This window comes from Phacochoerus africanus, chromosome 14 (genome assembly GCF_016906955.1).
Source record: "Phacochoerus africanus isolate WHEZ1 chromosome 14, ROS_Pafr_v1, whole genome shotgun sequence".
In the NCBI taxonomy this organism is placed as follows: Eukaryota; Metazoa; Chordata; class Mammalia; order Artiodactyla; family Suidae; genus Phacochoerus; species Phacochoerus africanus.
The window spans coordinates 23,090,007-23,110,670 of record NC_062557.1 but is presented as its reverse complement, the minus strand read 5'-3'; the positions used below and the strand labels follow the sequence as shown (position 1 = coordinate 23,110,670).

At 40.2% G+C, this 20,664-nt stretch overlaps 1 protein-coding gene across 4 annotated transcripts in view; it reads right to left on the bottom strand.

Moving 5' to 3' along the window:
* Positions 1–20,664, bottom strand: part of FBXL20 (F-box and leucine rich repeat protein 20) — a 93,741-nt gene that overhangs the window by 47,815 nt on the left and 25,262 nt on the right. For 2 of the 4 annotated variants that reach the window (XM_047757018.1, XM_047757017.1), the window contains exons 2-3: positions 15,477–15,550; positions 2,674–2,735 (exon numbers count right to left, since the gene is read on the bottom strand). In XM_047757018.1, the coding sequence (XP_047612974.1) occupies positions 2,674–2,735 (62 nt within the window). In that variant the 5' untranslated portion in view covers positions 15,477–15,550. The remainder of the gene's footprint in view (positions 1–2,673; positions 2,736–15,476; positions 15,551–20,664) is intronic. The other 2 variants (XM_047757015.1, XM_047757016.1) reach the window with 1 other exon arrangement.

Genomic DNA, 20,664 nt, shown 5'->3' with positions numbered 1-20,664 from the left:
AAAAAACAACAAAAAAAACAGGTTTTATGTCAATTATATCTGCAGTGCAAAGAATTACAGAGCAGTTCCTGCCGTGGCTCAGTGATGGGGAACCTGACTAGTATCCATGAGGACTCGGGTTTTGATCCCTAGCCTCGCTCAGCGGAATAAGGATACGGTGTTGCCATGAGCTATGGTGAAGGTCACTGACATGGCTCAGATCTGGCGTTGCTATGCTGTGGTGTAGGCAGGACGCTGCAGCTCCAATTCGACTCCTAACCTGGGAACTTCCATACGCCTTAGGTATGGCCCTAAAAAGAAAAAAACAAAAAAGACAGAAAACTGGAGTTATCCTGTGGCAAAGTGGGTTAAGGAGCTATAGATGTCCATACAGCAGCTCAGATCACTGCTGTGGAGAAGGTTCAATCCTTGGCCTGGGAACTTCTCCATGCCACAAGTGTGGGGGATGGGGGGGTACACACAAAAAAATCCTTATTGCTCTCCAATCCCCAATCTGGTTGGCAGAAAGTACCCAGACTAACCCTTTAAAAATATAAACCTAGATCATGTTATTCCCCTGTCAGATCATGAGAGGTCTTGTAGGGCACAGTAAGGAATTTGAAAAATTCCGACAAAATATAAAACATAACCACAATAGGATGCAGCCAATTGCCAAAAAGTCAAATATATTTCCCTCTCTTACTGAGTCTTAAGGTAAACTAATATAGCACAAAATAATCATTAATATTGAGAACAATGACATTATCATTAAGAAATACTAAAGTACGTCTTAGGGTATTCAGTTTTTGGTAACAGTGAAGAACATAACCAGTTTTAAAAATATTTTGCTTTAAGACAGCTAAAATTCGGAGTTCCTGTTGTGGTTCAGTGGTTAACGAATCCGACTAGGAACCTTGAGGTTGTGGGTTCAATCCCTGCCCTTGCTCAGTGGGTTAAGGATCCCATGTTGCCGTGAGCTGTGGTATAGGTCGAGGACGCGGCTCGGATCCCACGTTGCTGTGGCTCTGGTGTAGGCTGGTGGCTACAGCTCCAATTAGACCCCTAGCCTGGGAACCTCCATATGCCGCGGGAGCGGCCCAAGAAATAGCAAAAAGACAAAAAAAAAAAAAAAAAAGACAGCTAAAATTTGAGGGATACGCAAGATGTTCAGGATACATTTTCCAATGGCTCTGGTTAGTCTAGGATGTTCTTCCACCTATAGTCAACTAGCACATATATGTTATGTTTTGCTTTCATGGAAAAACTCAATTCCAAGTTAAATTCAGTTATTTTTTCCTTAGTATCTTCAAATTCTAAGTACTACATAAATATTTATAGGATTTAGCCTATGTTTCTAAGCATCTTGGAAGACTCAGCATGCCAACACCAGGAATTCTCTTTACCACCAAAAGGGCAGAGATTATTTTCCACCCTGCAGTAGGGACTGGGCTGGTTATGGGCTAGACTGCAGTAGCAGCTAAAAGCAAGAAGTAGATGCCCCTGAGCACAGAAACTTGTTAAGTTCTAACATTTGCAAAGCAAGTGTGCCTTTCTCAGTCATGATATTCTGCACAAGTAAACAAAGAATGATATGATTATGTGCCCCCAAATGGGCACTGAAAATAACTTCCCAGACACCTGTTTCTTCCTAGGTGATTCCTAAGTCAGATGGGAGGCTGTGTGTTTTATGTTATGGGTGATCCCAAATTAGTTTGTACACACTGAAAATACGGTTCGTGAGGAGCTCCCCGATGGTGCAGGAGGTTAAGGCTCTGACACTGTCACTGTAGTGGCTTGGGTTGCTGCTGTGGCACAGGTTTGATCCCTGGCCTGGGAACTTCCACATCCACAGGTACAGCCAAAAAAAAAAAAAAAAAAACCCAAAAAACAAATAAGGATGGTAAAGTCATAAACATGATATAGGAAAGTTTCAAATAACTTGTCTTTATCTTTCAAAGGTTATAACTCTTCTATACAGTGCCTCAGTATATGTAATATTTTGCTGCAAATAAGTCATTTCACAGACACATTTTGACATTGGGAATAGAAAGTGAGAGGGAAGGATGGATTAGAATCATTCTTAAAAAAAAAAAAAAAACAAAAAAACAACCAGGAGTTCCCGTCGTGGCGCAGTGGTTAACGAATCCGACTAGGAACCATGAGGTTGCGGGTTCGGTCCCTGCCCTCGCTCAGTGGGTTAACGATCTGGCGTTGCTGTGAGCTGTGGTGTAGGTTGCAGACGCGGCTCGGATCCCTCGCTGCTGTGGCTCTGGCGTAGGCCGGTGGCTACAGCTCCGATTGGACCCCTAGCCTGGGAACCTCCATGTGCCGTGGGAGCAGCCCAAGAAATAACAAAAAGACAAAAAAAAAGTATTAAAATAATAAAATAAAATTTAAAAATACTACCTCTTTCACATTATATATAATAGGGCAAAGGGAAAACTAGTAAACAAAACCATATATAGCTACCAACAGGGTAGGAGGAAATTGTTACTAAATTAAACACTCAAATCTTGATTCATATCTAGAAAATACGGAATAAGATAGTTTAACAAAAGAATCAATAAATTTTAAAATTCAGATAATCTAGACCTGAAATTGGCAACAAGTCTAAAATTTTTTAAACAGGCAGATATGATACACACGCACACACACACACACACACAAACAAAACCAACATAAAGTTAGACTTACCGTAATAGGAGTTCTTTGGGAAGTTTTTTATTGATTACAGCTTCATCACTATTTGAGAACATCTGTAAAAACAAAATCATTGTGTCAAGTATTACTTAACATTTTATTATGTTCAACTCAACAGTTACATGGTTATCCTCTTAAGAAGGAGGTGAACAAGTACAGTGAACCAAACTCATATTTTCAGAGACTCTAGGCTAAAAAATTACATTTAATTAGTTTTCCTGTCTTTAGAAAAAATGAAATAGCAGTCAGAAGGATATTATATGTCAGATGCTCTTGAGGTATATTTTATGAACTCATGTACTGACTCCTCATCCTACCCTTAATCATCATTTGACATATAAGGAAACTGAATTACAAAAGGTTTACTTGCTTAAAATCGTATCACTACAGAGTGACCATTTAAAAATATCATTAAGGTAAGGTTATTCTCCAAATCTAACTCACTCTTCATGGAGGTGTTCTGAAACCTAGGATAGGGAACAATCTTTTCCAAGTTTTATACATTATGCTGAAAACTAATAATGCTTCATAACCACCAACCTATGCATTCTGGATACACAGAGTGATCAAATAGCTCACAATGGGTACTGGTTTTGTTTTTTGTTTTAATGACTGTACCCAGTGGCATACGGAAGTTCCTGGGCCAGGGATTGAATTCCTGCTGCAGCTGCAACCTGAGCTGCAGCTGTGGCAACACCAGACCCTTTAACCCACTGCACCAGGCTAGGGATTGAACCCGTGCCTCCACAATAACCTGAGCCACTGTAGTCGAATTCTTAACCCACTGTGCCACAGTAGCAACTCCTCACATGGGTACTTTTAAACAGTGTCACCATTTCTTCCACAAAGGACATCATGACTTATATGGCTTATCTCATAAGCTACATAAAAAAAAAAAAATCACAAATACCTATATATCTAATAAAAAGCACAAGAAAAATTGCAATACGATGTCACTGAAGCTGAGAGGAATATGTTCAGTCTCTGCTATTAAGTGTTATAGAGTTGCCTCCTGACTTCATGGAATGAACATTTACTGAACACCCTCTAAGTATTAGGCACTTTTCTAGGAAATGAGATACAAAGGCAGTAGTATGTTATCTCTGTACTTAAGGAGATCATGCTCTACAATAAAGAACACAGAAATAAGCAAATACTAATTCTGGACTGGTAGTAAGGAGATAAGCCAGGACTTTATTTTTATTTATTTATTTATTTATTTTTCTTTTTGCCATTTCTTGGGCCGCTCCCATGGCATATGGAGGTTCCCAGGCTAGGGGTAGAATCGGAGCTATAGCTGCCAGCCTACGCCACAGCCATAGCAACTCAGGATCCGAGCCACATCTGCAACCTACACCACAGCTCGTGGCAACACCGGAGCCTTAACCCACTGAGCAAGGCCAGGGATCGAACCGGCAACCTCATGGTTCTTAGTCGGTTAACCACTGAACCACAATGGGAACTCCGATAAGCTAGGACTTTAATAAAATTACAGTTGAAGTAAAAGATGATGCAGGTCTCCATAAGGTTACAGGGGTGTTGGAAAAGAAAAGGAAAAAAAAAAAAAAAACTACAGAAAAGGGTTTTTGAAGAAGCTACAGGACTTGGTGATGTAAAGTTGGAACATCAGCCAAGTTTCAGTGTAGCAAACATACTATGTTACAATAAATAATGCTACTGCCTGACAATTACATGTTTTAGGAAATTATCTGACATCAAAGTATAATCTGGAGTTCCCGTCATGGCTCAGCGGAAACGAATCTGACTAGGAACCATAAGGACGCAGGTTCGATCCCTGGCCTCGCTCAGTGGGTTAAGGATCTGGCATTAACATGAGCTGTGGTGTAGGTCGCAGACACAGCTTGCATCTGGTGTTGCTATGGCTGTGGCTAAGCTGGTGGCTACAGCTCCAATTTGACCCCTGGCCTGGGAAACTCCATATGCCACGGATGCAGCACTAAAAAGCTGCCAAAAAAAGAAAAGACAAGAAAAGAAAAATTTGTTTCCCTAAAATCTCTATCCATTAGTGGAAGCTATTAAGAGAAAATCATATCCCTCTTCTATAAGGTAAACTTTCAAAATGAAGCCATCACATTTCCTCCTAAACAAGTTCTCCCCAAATTTCATGGTTTCTAAGACTCTACACCATAATGATCATTCGTCTCTAGGTATACTTATAGGAAAGAATGCATGAAAGATTCATAAAGTATACCCTAAATAAAGTAGGAGTGATGACATAAACAACGTCTTATAAGATAGCTAACGTATCAAAGTTGAAACCTGCCTGGGGAACTTCAAAAATGAAGTCTGTAAGTATAAAATAGTATCACTCAACACCCATTACACTAGACTATGCCCAACTCAAAACCACAAAATGTAAAAAGTAATCATTTTTATACCAGAAATGCTAAGCTCTTTATCTTGTATATTCAAAGCTTTTAATTGAATGCTACCTATCTCCTGCAGTAAGGCGCTTTGCTCACTTGAATATACACAGTAATTAAATTGATAAAAAAATATAAACCTGCTATGTGTGGTTCACATGACTTGTACAACTCTAGATATAAAAAGGAACAAAGGAGTTCCCGTTGTGGCGCAGTGGTTAATAAATCCTACCAGGAACCATGAGGTTGAGGGTTCGTTCCCTGGCCTTGCTCAGTGGATTAAGGATCTGACGTTGCTGTGAGCTGTGGTATAGGTTGCAGATGTGGCTCGGATCCCTCGTGGCTGTGGCTGAGGTGTAGGCCGACGGCTGCAGCTCCGATTGGACTGCTAGCTTGGGAACCTCCATATGCTGAGGGAGTGGCTCCAGAAAAGGCAAAAAGACGAAAAAAAAAAAAAAGAACAAAAATTACACCTAGCAGATCATTTTCCCCCCTAAATCAGTCTAAATGGACCAAATCTTGTTGTCTCTGTAGGAAAAAAAGAAAAAAGGAACAGTGTCCTGAGAGTATCTGGGAAATATCATGTGTACAGGATCTGTCCAGATTTACATTTCCCTCCTCCTTCTTTCTGCATGTATGTATCCTACTCCAAGATCACAAGAAAAAGTAAGATCAGTGGTTCACAAACTGTGGTCACCTGATTAGCAGCAGCATCATCAAACAGGACCTTGTTAGGTTTAACTTCCAAAATACACAAACAGCTTATAAAACTCAATAACAAGGGAGTTCCCATCGTGGCTCAGCAGTAACAACTCTGACTAGTATCCATAAGGATTCAGGTTTGATCCCTGGCCTTGCTTAAGGGGTTAAGGACCTGGTGTTGCTGTGAGCTGTGGTGTAGGTCACAGATGGGGCTCAGATCCCACGTTGCTGTGACTGTGGTGTAGGCTGGCAGCTAAAGCTCCGATTCGACCCCTAGCCTGGGAACCTCCACAGGGCACAGGTGCAGCCCTAAAAAGAAAAAAAACAAAAAACAAAAAACTCAACAACAACAAAAGAACCCAACCGAAAAATGAGCAGAAGACCTAATAGACATTTCTCCAAAGAGGACATACAGAAAGTCAACAGGCAGGTGGAAAGATACTAACACTGCTATATATGTACAATAGAATACTGCTGGAGTTCCTGTCATGGCGCAGTGGTTAACGAATCCGACTAGGAACCATGAGGTTGCGGGTTCGGTCCCTGCCCTTGCTCAGTGGGTTAAGGATCCGGCGTTGCCGTGAGCTGTGGTGTAGGTTGCAGATGCGGCTCGGATCCCGAGTTGCTGTGGCTCTGGCGTAGGCCGGTGGCTACAGCTCTGATTCGACCCCTAGCCTGGGAACCTCCATATGCTGCAGGAGCAGCCCAAGAAATAGCTAAAAAGACAAAAAAAAATAAAATAACATAAACTTTAAAAAAAAAAAAAGAATACTGCTCAGCCATAAAAAAGAATGAAATACTGCCATCTGCAAGATGGATGGACCTAGAGATTAACATACCAAGTGAAGTACGTCAGGCAGAGAAAGACAAATACCATATGACAACACTTATATGTGGAATCTAAAATATGACACAAATCAGAGATCCCTGGTAGTGCAGTAGGTTAAGGATCCAACATTGTCACTGCTGTGGCTCGGCTTGCTGCCGTAGTGTGGGTTGGCGCCCTGGCCTGGGAACTTCCTCATGCTGTAGGCCCAGCACCCCCCCCCAAAAAAAAATTAAAAAATAAAATACAACACAAATCAACTTATCTAAGAAACAGAAACAAACTCAACAAACAGAGAACAGACTTGTGGTTGCCAAGGAGGGGAAGGTAGGGGAGGATGGACTGGAAGTTCCAGGTTAGCAGATGTAAACTATTATGTATCGAAGAGATCAACAAGGTCCTACTGTATAGCACTAGGAACTATATAAAATATCCTATGATAAGCCATAATGGAAAAGAATATAAAAAAGAATGTATATATATGTATATATGTGTGTGTGTCACTTTGCTGTACAGCAGAAATTAACACAACATTATTCATCAATTATACTTCAATTAAAAAAAAAAAGGGACTTTGTTAGAAACACAAATTCTTGGGCTATATTCCAGATCTAGAATCAGAACTAGGGTGCTAGGCTTCCATGTGATACTAATACTTCCTAAAGTTTGAGAACCAATGGACAAGATAAAATAGATCAAGGATCTTGGGACTTAAGAAATTACAGTTCTAGCACATAATTAGGATATTTTATTATTTGAAGTGACACAGCAATGGAGCTTGGAAAATATCCTAGAGATAGAGACATATTTTAAATGTGTAGCTTCTGCTTCAGTTCATGGTATTGTCTGTGAAATAAATGTTTCACAGAAGCAACTGAATATATGTTTAGATATCTAACTATTTCAGCCGAACCCAACCTCTGCATTTTGCATAAAAAGTATAAAGGGTGTCAAAACCAATCAGATCAAGGATATAATGAACTGTAACAAATTTGTGAAGGCTTAGAACATTATCGTTGGAAATGAAGTCACTATTCAAACATTTGACACTCTTAGGTCATCTGGTTTCACATTAACATGTAGATTTATCATTACTTATTTTAATAATCTATCCACAGACAACTACAAGGAAGTGGTGTGGAGGGGAACGTGAGAGCAAGTACATTGTTCTCTCTCAATTATTTGTTTTGGGGTAGGACATCATCATCACCTAGACAAGCAAAGAGACACTGCAACAGCCCTGTCTTTAGCGGGGTAGGACTTCTTTTTTTCCTTTTTTGGCCACATTGGCACCATTTGGAAGTCCCCAGGCCAGGGATCGAATCCCAGCCACAACTGCAGGAAGCCACTGGATCCTCAACCCTGCTGTACCACAGCAGGAATTCCAGGACATTCTTAAATATTCAGGTTTTTAAAAATCTAAGTGATTTGGTTTGTCACATATTAGCATTTATTGTTGCTTGTATAAAACTGTAACTGCTTTTCTATAAATTATATAGCTGAAATATAACTTTGAAACCACTTGTTACAAACCGCTAATTACATACATCATCTAATAGCTACTGAGTAATAAGAAGAATTTTTTTGCTATTATTTTAGACTTTCTGATCAGTTTTTAAATCTCTGGCACATTTTGGGGATTAGTTTACTAACACAATGAATTTAAATGCTAAACGCACAAAAAAAGACAGAGGAAACCAATTCAAGTGGCTTTAAATTCAGGATCTGGGTGGGAAGTGGCAGATGGGTTGAACAAAGGAAATAGGAAAGCAATATTTACTCAACAGTGACCCCTGCTGATTAAATTAAAATATAGCTACCAACTCAAAAACGGTTAAAGTTAAAAGATCTAGTCTATATTATTCAAGCATTATAAAAGAAATGCAAAATTTATGGAGTTCCCGTCGTGGCACAGTGGTTAACGAATCCGACTAGGAACCATGAGGTTGCGGGTTCGGTCCCTTCCCTTGCTCAGTGGGTTAACGATCCAGCGTTGCTGTGAGCTGTGGTGTAGGTTGCAGACACGGCTCGGATCCTGCATTGCTGTGGCTCTGGCGTAGGCCGGCAGCTACAGCTCTGATTAGACCCCTAGCCTGGGAACCTCCATATGCTGCGGGAGCGGCCCAAGAAATAGCAAAAAGACAAAAAAAAAACAAAAAAAACCACCAAAATTTAATGTGTATTTTGGCATAGAATACTAGTAATCCCCCAATATCCATTCTACTCATCTATAGTAAGAGAATTCTCTAGTTTTAGCTAGCACATAGGTGTGTGGAAAGACTTTATTTCCCTCATGGCTGAATAAGGCCAGGTTGTTAGGTGTTGGCCAGCAGATGTAAGAAAAAGTAATGTGTGCAGTATCAGGAGAGTCCTTAATGAGAGAGGCTGTGCCCCTTCTTTACTCTTTCCTCAATTTTGCTGCTTAAAATTTGGTTAGGATGACCAGACTCCATCCTGTAACATGAGGTTGATGGCTACAGTTTTAAAGATAAGCAGAAAACTAGAAAAGAAGCCAGCAGATGACTGCAGAGATATCTGTGGACTTTCATATGAGAGAAAAATAAATTTCTATTACAGTTAAGCCATTTTATATTTGGGTCTCTGATGTATACAGCTAAGAATATTTTTATTTTAAAAGGTAATTTTTTGTTTCACAAAATGAAATCAGTTCTGGAGAATGGTTGCACAATACTGTGAGTGTACTGTACACTTAAAATGCATATGAGTTCCCATCATGGCTCAGTGGTTAACGAGCCTGATTAGTATCCATGAGGATGCAGGTTCGATCCCTGACCTCGGTCAGTGGGTTAAGGATCTAGCGTTGTTGTGAGCTGTGGTGTAGGTCAAAGATGGGGTTCAGATCCTGCACTGCTGTGGCTGTGGTGTAGGCTGGCAGCTAAAGCTCTGATTTGACGCCTAGCCTAGGAACCTCCATATGCTGTGGGTGCAGCACTAAAAAGACAAAAAAAAAAAAAAAAGGATATGATGGCAAACTTTTACAATACATATTTTTCCACAATTAAAAAGTTTTTAAGTTTTTTTTCACATTTTAACATTTCTGAATTTAGGAAGCATCTTAAAATTAAAATCAAAAGCTTTTTGTGATGCATAAGATAATGGTACATTTTATAACTCATAGCAACTTTTTCCATACAGGTTATTACTTAATTATATATAGTTATTATACATATAACCAACAGGAGGAAAACAGAGCTAAAGTAGAACTGAAGGACCACTTGCTTCTCCTCAAACGGGCTCTGTGCTTTTTGTTCACGCTATCTTCTCTAGGGCACTCACACAACCAAACTTGCCTATTCTGACAACAGTAATAGATCAATGCCCACTGGAGACGCTGTCTAAGCCATGAAACCTCTTCCAATTACCCTAACTGAATATCCCTTCTCCTATGAAACACCAAAGCACTCTGGACTGGCGTGGTGTCCATTACAGCAAGACTAAGCTCTGAGGTGAAAGGGGCTTTGCCTGTTTAGTTCACCACGGTATAGTCAGCAACCAACACAATGCCTAGAAATTCCTGAACCAATGAATGCTGTTTATACTAAAGGGATCAGGAAATATTCTTTTTGACTATAAATTCCCAGCAAGCTTCTTCTTCTTCTTCTTCTTTTTTTTTTTCACTCTGTATCGCAATTGTGGAGGTGAAAGGGAAGGAGGAAAGGAAAGCGGAAGGGAAAGGGAAAAGGAAAGGAAGGGAAGGGAAAAGAAACAAACCAAATTGACTGTTACTCTAAATTCGGCAAATGACATCAACACAGCAACAGACTGAATACCGTTACAAAAAATAACAATTAAAATGTCTGAAGAAAGAAAAGCTTAGAAACTCAGCCTATGGCCCATTTACGTATTTTTAAAAATTTTTGTTAGACTATAGTTAACTTACAATGTATTAATTTCAAGCATAAGGCAAAGCCAATCAGTTTTACATATAAACATATCCATTCCTTTTTCCCATACAGGAAACTATTGAGTAGATTTTCCTGTGCTATACAGTAGGTTCTGGCTAATATAGCCCATTTATTTCCAGGTATATGATACAGTTCTTTTTTTTTTTTTTTTGTCTTTTTGCCATTTCTTGTGCTGCTCCCGAGGCATAAGGAGGTTCCCAGCTAGGGTCTAATTGGAGCTGTAGCCGCCGGCCTACACCGCAGCCACAGCAACACAGGATCTGAGCCGCGTCTGCAACCTACACCACAGCTCATGGCAACACCAGATCCTTAAGCCACTGAGCAAGGCCAGGGATCAAACCCGCAACCTCATGGTTCCTAGTCGGAGTTGTTAATCACTGCGCCACGACGGGAACTCCAAGGGGCAGATAACTTTTTTTTAGCTCATAGGTCTCTGGACCAAGAGGAACTGTGAGGACCCTTACCCACCTCTAAATCTGATGCAGAGAACAAATTACAGGTATTCACCCTTATTTGTTTACTTGCATATTTACATAGGTCATCTGTTTTTGGATAAGACTTTGGAGGTCTTAGGAGGGAATGGTTTGCATGTGACAAAAATGTGAATCATTGGAGCCAAAAAAGCAGGCTATGTATGTATGGTAGAACTTTAGTAATAAGAGCCTGCAAAGAGTCGTCATCTTCTTGCTACAGTACCCTTTTGCAATGGGATTTTGCTGCACCTCCCTTCAATTGGTGGAGTCTGCTTTCCCGCCCTGTGTATCTGAGTTCACGTGATGACTTGATCTGACCAGAAGAATGTGGTGAGACTAACACAGAAATTTCCAAGGCTAAGCCTTAACTGAAACTTTATCCTCTTGAAACAGTCTCGCCACCACATAAGAAATTTCTGAATGATGAAAGAGTACCAGCTGACAGTGACACCAAGACTGTAAGTGAGGCCATCATAAGACACTTACTCCACAGTCAAGTTACCAGATGATTGCAGCCTTATGAGTAACCTTTTTGAGTGACCAGCAGAAGAACTGCCAGGCTGAATAATTGTTTCAAGCCACTAAGTTTCAGAGTTAGACAGCAAAAACTACAAAAACAAGTTCCACATTTAAAAAGTTTATGACGGAGTTCCCGTCGTGGCGCAGTGGTTAATGAATCTGACTAGGAACCATGAGGTGGTGGGTTCGATCCCTGGCCTTGCCCCGTGGGTTAACGATCCGGCGTTGCCCTGAGCTGTTGTGTAGGTCGCAGATGCGGCTCGGATCCCACATTGCGCAGGCCAGTGGCTACAGCTCCAATTCAACCCCTAGCCTGGGAACCTCCATGTGCCACGGGAGCAGCCCTAGAAAAAGGAAAAAAAAAAATAAACAAAAAAACAAAAAAACACCCATTATCTATCTCACAGAGATACAAAAGAGGAAGAAAAAATATTAAAAAAATAAATAAATAAAAAATAAAAAGTTTACGACTTGGCGATCTAAATTTCCTAGATATGAATAAAATCTGAGACATACAAAAGTAGCCCAAACTAGATAAAATTTTTTGGTGGGAAGAAAATTCCTGGGAGAGATTAAGAAAGAGCTGTCATAAGGAAATCTAGAGTTGAAGCAGAAAAATATCTTTAAACTATTTTTTCCTATAAGTAATTTTTACTGATTATGCCATTCTTTCACTCAACCAATATCAGATGTTTTTCCGGTTGGCTGGGTTATTTTTTATTTTTTATTTTTTGCTAAAATCTAAGAGGAAAAACATTTTTTACGGCTAAATAAACCTAAAACAAAATAAGTTTGTAATTCCTCCACCCAACATCTTGTCCCTAGTAGAAATATAATTGCTTTTTAGAAGAAAATTGCTGTCAGTGCATCACCATCTCACGACTAAATTTATCCTAAGAAAGAAATCCCTAGAGTAAAACACCAAGGAAGGGATACATTTAGAAAAGAGATACATTACTCAATAGATCAAACTTTCTGCTTTGGATACCTTCTAATATCTGACTCACTATTCCAAGCTGTCTTTTATCCTGACTTCTGTTTACTTAAACAAAATCAATATCCACTGCCAATTCACTGCTCTCAGTCTAGAATTAGTGTATACTTTTATTCTGTTCCTTGTTAAGAATCTCTTCCACTTATTCAGTTTTAGCTATCCCCAGCAACATTCTAGAGCACCAAGACCAGACCTTTGATAAACCACTGGATATTGACAAACCACGGATTGGAATTCAATGTGGGTACAGCTCAATCCTGGAAATCTTCCAGGCCCTACTGAAAATGTCTTTTAAAGTTATGAAGTGAGACAAAAGAATTAAAAAGCCAAGGTGGGAGTTCCCGTCGTGGCGCAGTGGTTAACGAATCCGACTAGGAACCATGAGGTTGCGGGTTCGGTCCCTGCCCTTGCTCAGTGGGTTAACGATCCGGCGTTGCCGTGAGCTGTGGTGTAGGTTGCAGACGCGGCTCGGATCCCGCGTTGCTGTGGCTCTGGCGTAGGCCGGTGGCTACAGCTCCGATTCAACCCCTAGCCTGGGAACCTCCATATGCCATGGGAGCGGCCCAAGAAATAGCAACAGCAACAACAAAAGACAAAAACAAAACAAAACAAACAAACAAAGCCAAGGTGGCAATATAATTAATTACATATTCTTCCCTTTCCTCCTCCACCCCCAGCTTCACTCCATCATATTCTTATAAAAGAACTAGTAGGAGTTCCTGTTGTGGCTCAGTGGAAACAAATTGGACTAGCATCCGTGAGGACGCAGGTTCAATCCCTGGCCTTGCTCAGTGCATTAAGGATCTGGTGTTGCCATGAGCTGTGTTGCAGGTTGCAGACACGGCTCAGATCCCGAGTTGTGGCTGTGGCATAGGCCAGCAGCTACAGCTCTGATTCAAACCCTGGCCTGGGGGCTTTCCATGTGCTGCCTAAAAAGACAAAAAACAAATAAACAAACAAACAAACAAAAACCCTAGTAGATACAAGAAGGCAATGATGGGATTTGACTCAGGATTAACAAACATTTAACTGAATCTCATATTCCAAAATGCTAGAGGGAATGGTAAAACAAGGGAAAGTAGGGTTCCTGTACAAATTTTAGTCAATGTGCCAGAAACTGAAAACTGGCAAAATCTGTGGAATTTTCAAAGACATATGTCAGAGAGTAATTTTACATCACTCACAAACACACATTCTAAATCATCTTACTGCTATGGAAATATTTCCAAAGCAACAGTATTTTAATACAGCCATGCTACTTATTTGTAAAAAAAAGCATTCCCTTGTTTTAGATAATATAAGAAACAAAGTACACAGTACTCTAGATTTCCTAACTGCATGCGAGAAATCAGATTTAAAAGAAACCCAAAGAAATAAATGTTAAATAAAAACAAAGATTCTTTATTTAAAAAAATTTTTTTGGCCACACCCACCTCATGCAGAAATTCCCGGGCCAAGGATTGAACCCGCACCATAGCAGTGACCCAAGTCACAGTAGTGACAATGCCAGATCCTTAACCCACAGTGTCACCACGGAACTCTGAACAAAGATTCTTTAAAGTGAAAGAGAAGAAATAACTTTGTAAGAAAGTCATTAAGGAAAAGTGATACCAAGTTAATAGGCCAAGGAAGACTACTGGACTTCCGAGGCCAGCCATGAACAAAACAGTGGTACTATTATAAACAAGATAGCTAAACAAAAGGTCCACGATACAGCTAGATATTAGGCTGTTATTAATTAATATATATATATATATATATCTAGAAAGAGGTCTCTATAATAGGCCATATAACTTAACTGAATTTTTTATATAAAAAGTCAACCAAGGAGTTCCTGTCGTGGCGCAGCAGAAACGAATCTATCATCCATGAGGACATAGGTTTGATCCCTGGTTTCACTCAGTGGGTTAAGTATCCAGTGTTCCTGTGAGCTGTGGTGTAGGTCACAGATGCGGCTCAGATCCTGCATTGCTGTGGCTGTAGTGCAGGCTGGCAACTATAGCTCCAATTCGACCCCTAGCCTGGGAACCTCCATATGCCACGGGTGCAGCCCTAAAAACACACAAACTGTATCAAGGATCACAAGAGACTACTATGAACAATTATACCTCAATGAAATGGACAACTTACAAGAAATGGATAAATTCCTAGAAACATGACAATTTACTCTTAAAGTAGTTATTAATTTCACAAGGAGATAATTAGATTGTTTAAGATAGAGCCAATCAAATAATTTCTTTCTTTTTTCTGGCTGTGCCTGCAGCAGAGAGAAGTTTCTGGGTCAGGGATCGAACTGGTGCCACAACAGCAACCCAAGCCTCTGCAGAGATACCAGATCCTTAAACCTACTAATCAAATAAACTCTTCAAAGTGTTAATGTGCTTCAGTTTCTTTATTAAACACTTCCAAGACCAAATCATGAAGATAAGGAAAATCTGAATAAATAACTACTTGTTATTTCTATGGAAACTGTAATCAGTAATCAAAAACCTCCTAACGACAATAACAAAAACCCCACAAGACCAGATGGTTTCACTGTAAAATTCTAGCAAACATATAAAGAGGAATTAATGCCACTCCTTCTCAAACTCTTCCCCAAAAACTGAAGAGGAGAAATCAATTCCAAACTCATTTTGGGAAGTCAGCATTACCCTGACAACCAAAACCAGAGAAGGAAACTACAAGAAAATTACAGGCCAATATCCTGTGACTATACATGCAAAAATTCTCAATAAAATAACAGCAAACGAACTTTAACAGCACATTAAAAGAAGCATACACCATGATCAAGAATTTATTCCTGGGATATAAGGGTGGTTCAACATACGCAATTAATTAGTGTGATGCACCACATTAATAGAATGAAAAGACAAAAATGTGATCATCTGAATAGATACAGAAAAAACATCTGACAAAATTCAACATCCTTTCATGATAAAAACCATCAATAAATTGGATATAGAAGGAATGTACCTCAACATAATAAAGGCCATACACGACAAGCCCACAGCTGACATCACAACAGTGAGAGGCTGAAAGCTTTCCCCCTAAGATCAGAAACAAGACAATATTGTTAAAATGTCCATACCATCCAAAGTAATCCAAATAGTCAATGCAATCCCTACCAAAATTCCAATGACATTTTCACAGAAATAGAAAATAATTCAGGAGTTCCCGTCGTGGAGCAGTGGTTAACGAGTCCGACTAGGAAGCGTGAGGTGGGTTAAGGATCCGGCGTGGCTGTGAGCTGTGGTGTAGGTCGCAGACGCGGCTCAGATCTGGCATTGCTGTGGCTCTGGCGTAGGCCAGCAGCTATAGCTCCGATTGGACCCCTAGCCTGGGAACCTCCGTATGCCTTGGGTGCAGCCCTAAAAAAAGGCAAAAGAATAAAAACTACAAATAAAATAAACAGTGCTGAGAAAACTGGATATTCACATGCAAAATAATGAAATAAGATCTCTATATTACGTCATTCAAAAAAATTACCTCAAAATAGATTAAAGCGGGGGGGGGGGGGGGGGGGGGGGGGGGATAGCTTAAAGACTTAGGTAAATGTAAGGCCTGAAACTCCTAGAGGGAAACAGTGAAAATGCTCCTTAACATTAGTCTTGGCAATGATTTTTCTAGAATACGACACCAAAAGTACAAGAAAGAAATGCAAAAAACAAGTGGGACCTACATCAAACTAAAAAGCTTCTGCACAGCAAAAGAAACAATAAAATGGAACAGGAAAATATTTGCAAACTGATAAGGGATTATTATTCAAAATACATAAGGAACTTAGACAACAATGGCAAAAAAAAAATTATTTTAAATGGGCAAAGGATCTGAACAGACTTTTTTCCAAAGAAGATACACAAATGGGCAATAGATACATGAAATGGTGTTCAACATTATCAGGGAAACACAAATCAAAACCACAATGAGGAGTTCCCGTCATGGCTCAGTGGTTAACAAATCTGACTATGAACCATGAGGTTGCAGGTTTGATCCCTGGCCTTGCTCAGTGGGTTAAGGATCCGGCGTTGCTGTGAGCTGTGGTATGGGTCGCAGATGCAGCTCGGATCCTGCGTTGCTGTGGCTCTGGCGTAGGCCAGCAGCTATAGCTCCGAATGGACCCCTAGCCTGGGAACCTCCGTATGCCTTGGGTGCAGCCCTAAAAAAAGGCAAAAGAATAAAAACTAAAAATTAAATAAACAGTGCTGAGAAAACTGGATATTCACATGCAAAATAATAGCTACAACTCCAATTAGACCCCTAGCCTGGGAACCTCCATATGCCATGGGAGCGGCTCAAGAAAAGGCAAAAAGACCAAAAAAAAAAAAAAACCCACAATGAGATAGCACCTCACATCTGTTAAAATCACTATAATCAAAAACACAAGAGATAATAAGTGATGGTAAGAAGGCAGAGAAAAGGGAACCCTGGTGCAGTGTTAGTGAGAATGTAAACTGGTACAGCCACTATGGAAAATAATATGGAGCAAAGCAAACCATAAACAAAACAAAAAGATAACCCACAAAATGGGAGAAAATATTTGCAAATTAAGTGACTGACAAGGGATTAACCCCCCAAACATACTAATACCTCCTACAGCTCAATACAAAAAAAAAAAAAAAAAAGCAAAAAATGGGCCAAAGATCTATAGACATTTCTCCAAAGACAACATACAGATGGCCAAAAAAAAAAAAAAAACCATGAAAACATGCTCAACATTGCTAATTATTAGAGAAATGCAAATCAAAACTACCATGAACAGAATGGCCATCATCAGAAAGTCTACAAACAATAAATGATGGAGAGTGCAGAGAAAAGGGAACCCTCTTACACTGTTGGTGGGAACGTAAATTAGTGCAACTATGGAAAAGAATACAGGGGAGTTCCCGTCGTGGCGCAGTGGTTAACGAATCCGACTAGGACCCATGAGGTTGTGGCTTCGGTCCCTGCCCTTGCTCAGTGGGTTAAGGATCCCTCGTTGCTGTGGCTCTGGCGTAGGCCGGTGGCTACAGCTCCGATTAGACCACTAGCCTGGGAACCTCCATATGCCACAGGAGCAGCTCAAGAAAAAGGCAAAAAGACAAAAAATAATAATAATAATAAAAATAAATTAACAAATAAAAAAGGGATACAAATGAACTTCTCTGCAGAACAGAAACGGACTCACAGACTTTAAAAAACTTCTGATTTCCAAAGGGGACAGGCAAGTGGATGGACTTGGGCTTGGGACTAGCACCCCAAGGTACAGGGAATGACTGGCCAACAGGGACCTGCCGTATAGCACAGAGAACCCTACCTAATATTCTGTGATAATCTATGTGGGAAAAGAATCTGAAAGAGAATGGATGTGTGTATATATATAACTGAAACACTTTGTTGTACAGCAGAAATTATCACAACCTTGTAAATCAAGTATACATCTAAAAAACTTTATAAAAAATGAGAAAATAAAAAAATTTTAAAATAAAGAAAATAGCATAGAGGTTTGTCAAAAAATTAAAAACTACCACATAATCCAGCAACCCCACTTCAGGTTTATAGCCAAAGGAAATGAAACCACTATCTCAAAGAGATATCTGCATCTTCTCCATGTTCACTGCAGCACTGTTTACAACTGCCAAGACATGGAAACAATCCAAGTGCCTACTGACAGATTAATGGATAAAGAGGGGAGTTCCCGTCGTGGCGCAGTGGTTAACAAATCCGACTAGGACCCATGAGGTTGCGGGTTCGGTCCCTGCCCTTGCTCAGTGGGTTAACGATCCGGCGTTGCCGTGAGCTGTGGTGTAGGTTGCGGACGTGTCTCGGATCCTGCATTGCTGTGGCTCTGGTGTAGGCCAGTGGCTACAGCTCCGATAAGACCCCTAGCCTGGGAACCTCCATATGCCGTGGGAGCGGCCCAAAGAAATAGCAAAAAAAAAGACAAAAAAAAATGGATAAAGAAAACTTGTACATACATACATACATACATACATAGGTGGTGGGTGTCAGGGTCTGGGGTTGTGGAGGCAATGGTAAAAGTGATCAAAGAGCACAAACTTCCAGTTATAAGGTGAGTAAATTTCGTAATCTAACCTATAATATGGTGACTATAATTAACATTACTGTACTGAAAACATAAAAATGCTAAGAAAGTAGATCTTAAATGTTCTCACAACAAAACAATGGTGAGGTGATAGATGCGTTAACTAACTTTATTGTGGTAATCATTTTGTAAAAATATACATGTATCAAATCATGTTGTACACCTTAAACTTACACGATGCTTTATGTCAATTATATCTCAATAAAGCTGGAAACAAAAAAGAAACCAAAAAGGGAACCAACGGAAATAAAGAAATATGATTTACATAGGAATATAGAATATACTAAAATAGATTTACACATACAGTTATTTTTCTTAAACATAAAAAAAGAATCAAAATTAAAATCAGTAGACACTGAGGGAAAAGCAGGCTGTGAGTTCTCACCGTGGTGCAGCAAGTTAAGGACCTGGTTTGTTGCCGCAGCTGCAGCACAAGGCACAGCTGTGGTTCAGACTCAATCCCTGGCCAGGGAACTTCCACATGCACGGGGTTCTGCCCCAGCAACCCCCCAAAAAGCTGGCTGGTGTCCTTACTGCTTGTATAAACAAATTAGGACTCAGCCTAGAACACAGGCTTAATAACTCTGTTCTTTGGCAAGATCCTATCTCCCCAAACCAGTGGTGATCCAAGGCAAAACAAAAATAACAGGACAACGATATTTTTCATAAATCTACATGAATTCCATTTTTATTTTATTTTATTTTATTTTGTTGTCCACACACATAGCATGGAGAAGCTCCAGAGTAACCAGAGCCACAGCAGTGACACCACCAGATCCTTAAACTACTGAGCCGCCAGGGAACTCCTTAATTCCACTTTTTTTTTTTTTTTTTTTTGTCTTTTTGCTATTTCTTTGGGCCGCTCCCGCGGTATATGGAGGTTCCCAGGCTAGGGGTTGAATCGGAGCTGTAGCCACCGGCCTACGCCAGAGCCACAGCAATGCAGGATCCGAGCCGCGTCTGCAACCTACACCACAGCTCACGGCAACGCCGGATCCTTAACCCACTGAGCAAGGGCAGGGACCGAACCCGCAACCTCATGGTTCCTAGTCGGATTCGTTAACCACTGCGCCACGACGGGAACTCCCTTAATTCCACTTTTAAATGCTGGGATCATACACTTCAGATTTGGTAAAAATTAATCTATATTTTATTATAAAATATCAATGATAGGATACATTTTTCTTGGCTGCTCCCATAGCATGTGGAAGCTCCTGGGCCAGGGATTGAACCCATGTCACAGCAGCGACCCAAGCTACTTACTGCACCACAACCTACTTACTGCAGAGGAGAACTCCTAATATATGATACATTTAAAAAAATAATGTTGGCAACCTTTTATTCATTATCCTCCTCTTTTTTCCTCTCATTTTACTAATTCAAGGCTTTTGTGGACTTTCTAGAATATATGTTTTATTCTAGGACAGTTTTACTGAGTTTGATCATGAATGACTATGAAATTGCCAACAGCCGTAAAAACAAAAACAAAAAACTGATTTTTTAAAAAAAATCAGTACTTTTAGACACAAGCCTGTTGATACATCAACAGAATTTTAAAATTCAGCTTTTTTCTGATGCTGTTCCCTTACTAAGGAGGAAGACTCACTCTAATCTCTTACTTGGCTGATGGAATTCTAGAACTAGATGAGAGAAGGAGACTGAGAGGTTCTACTGTTCATGTGGCATCTAAGCCCCATTCTCCTCTGGGCTTAGGGTCATAGGTCCTGAACATCTTAAGTTCAATTCCTCCAAAGAATAATTTCCTGACTTCTATAAGGCTGAGGGCAGCTGTCCAACTGCTCAGGGTGAAAGGGGTGAATATTGGGGTGGGGCGGATAAGGATTTATCTCCCATTACACATTTTCAGACAATGCCCCTTGTTCTCAGCCTCCATCTGTGGTATATATATGGTGCTTCCACTCCCAAGCTTTTCAGGGGTTCTGTAGACAAATAACGATCTGCCTCTTGCCAATACTCTCCTCTACAGGGTTTGACCATCCTTCCTCTCCTCTGTTAGGTCACTTACTACTTCTTTTTGCTTTCCTTCTTCCTATACAAGTTGGATTACAGATGTCTCAT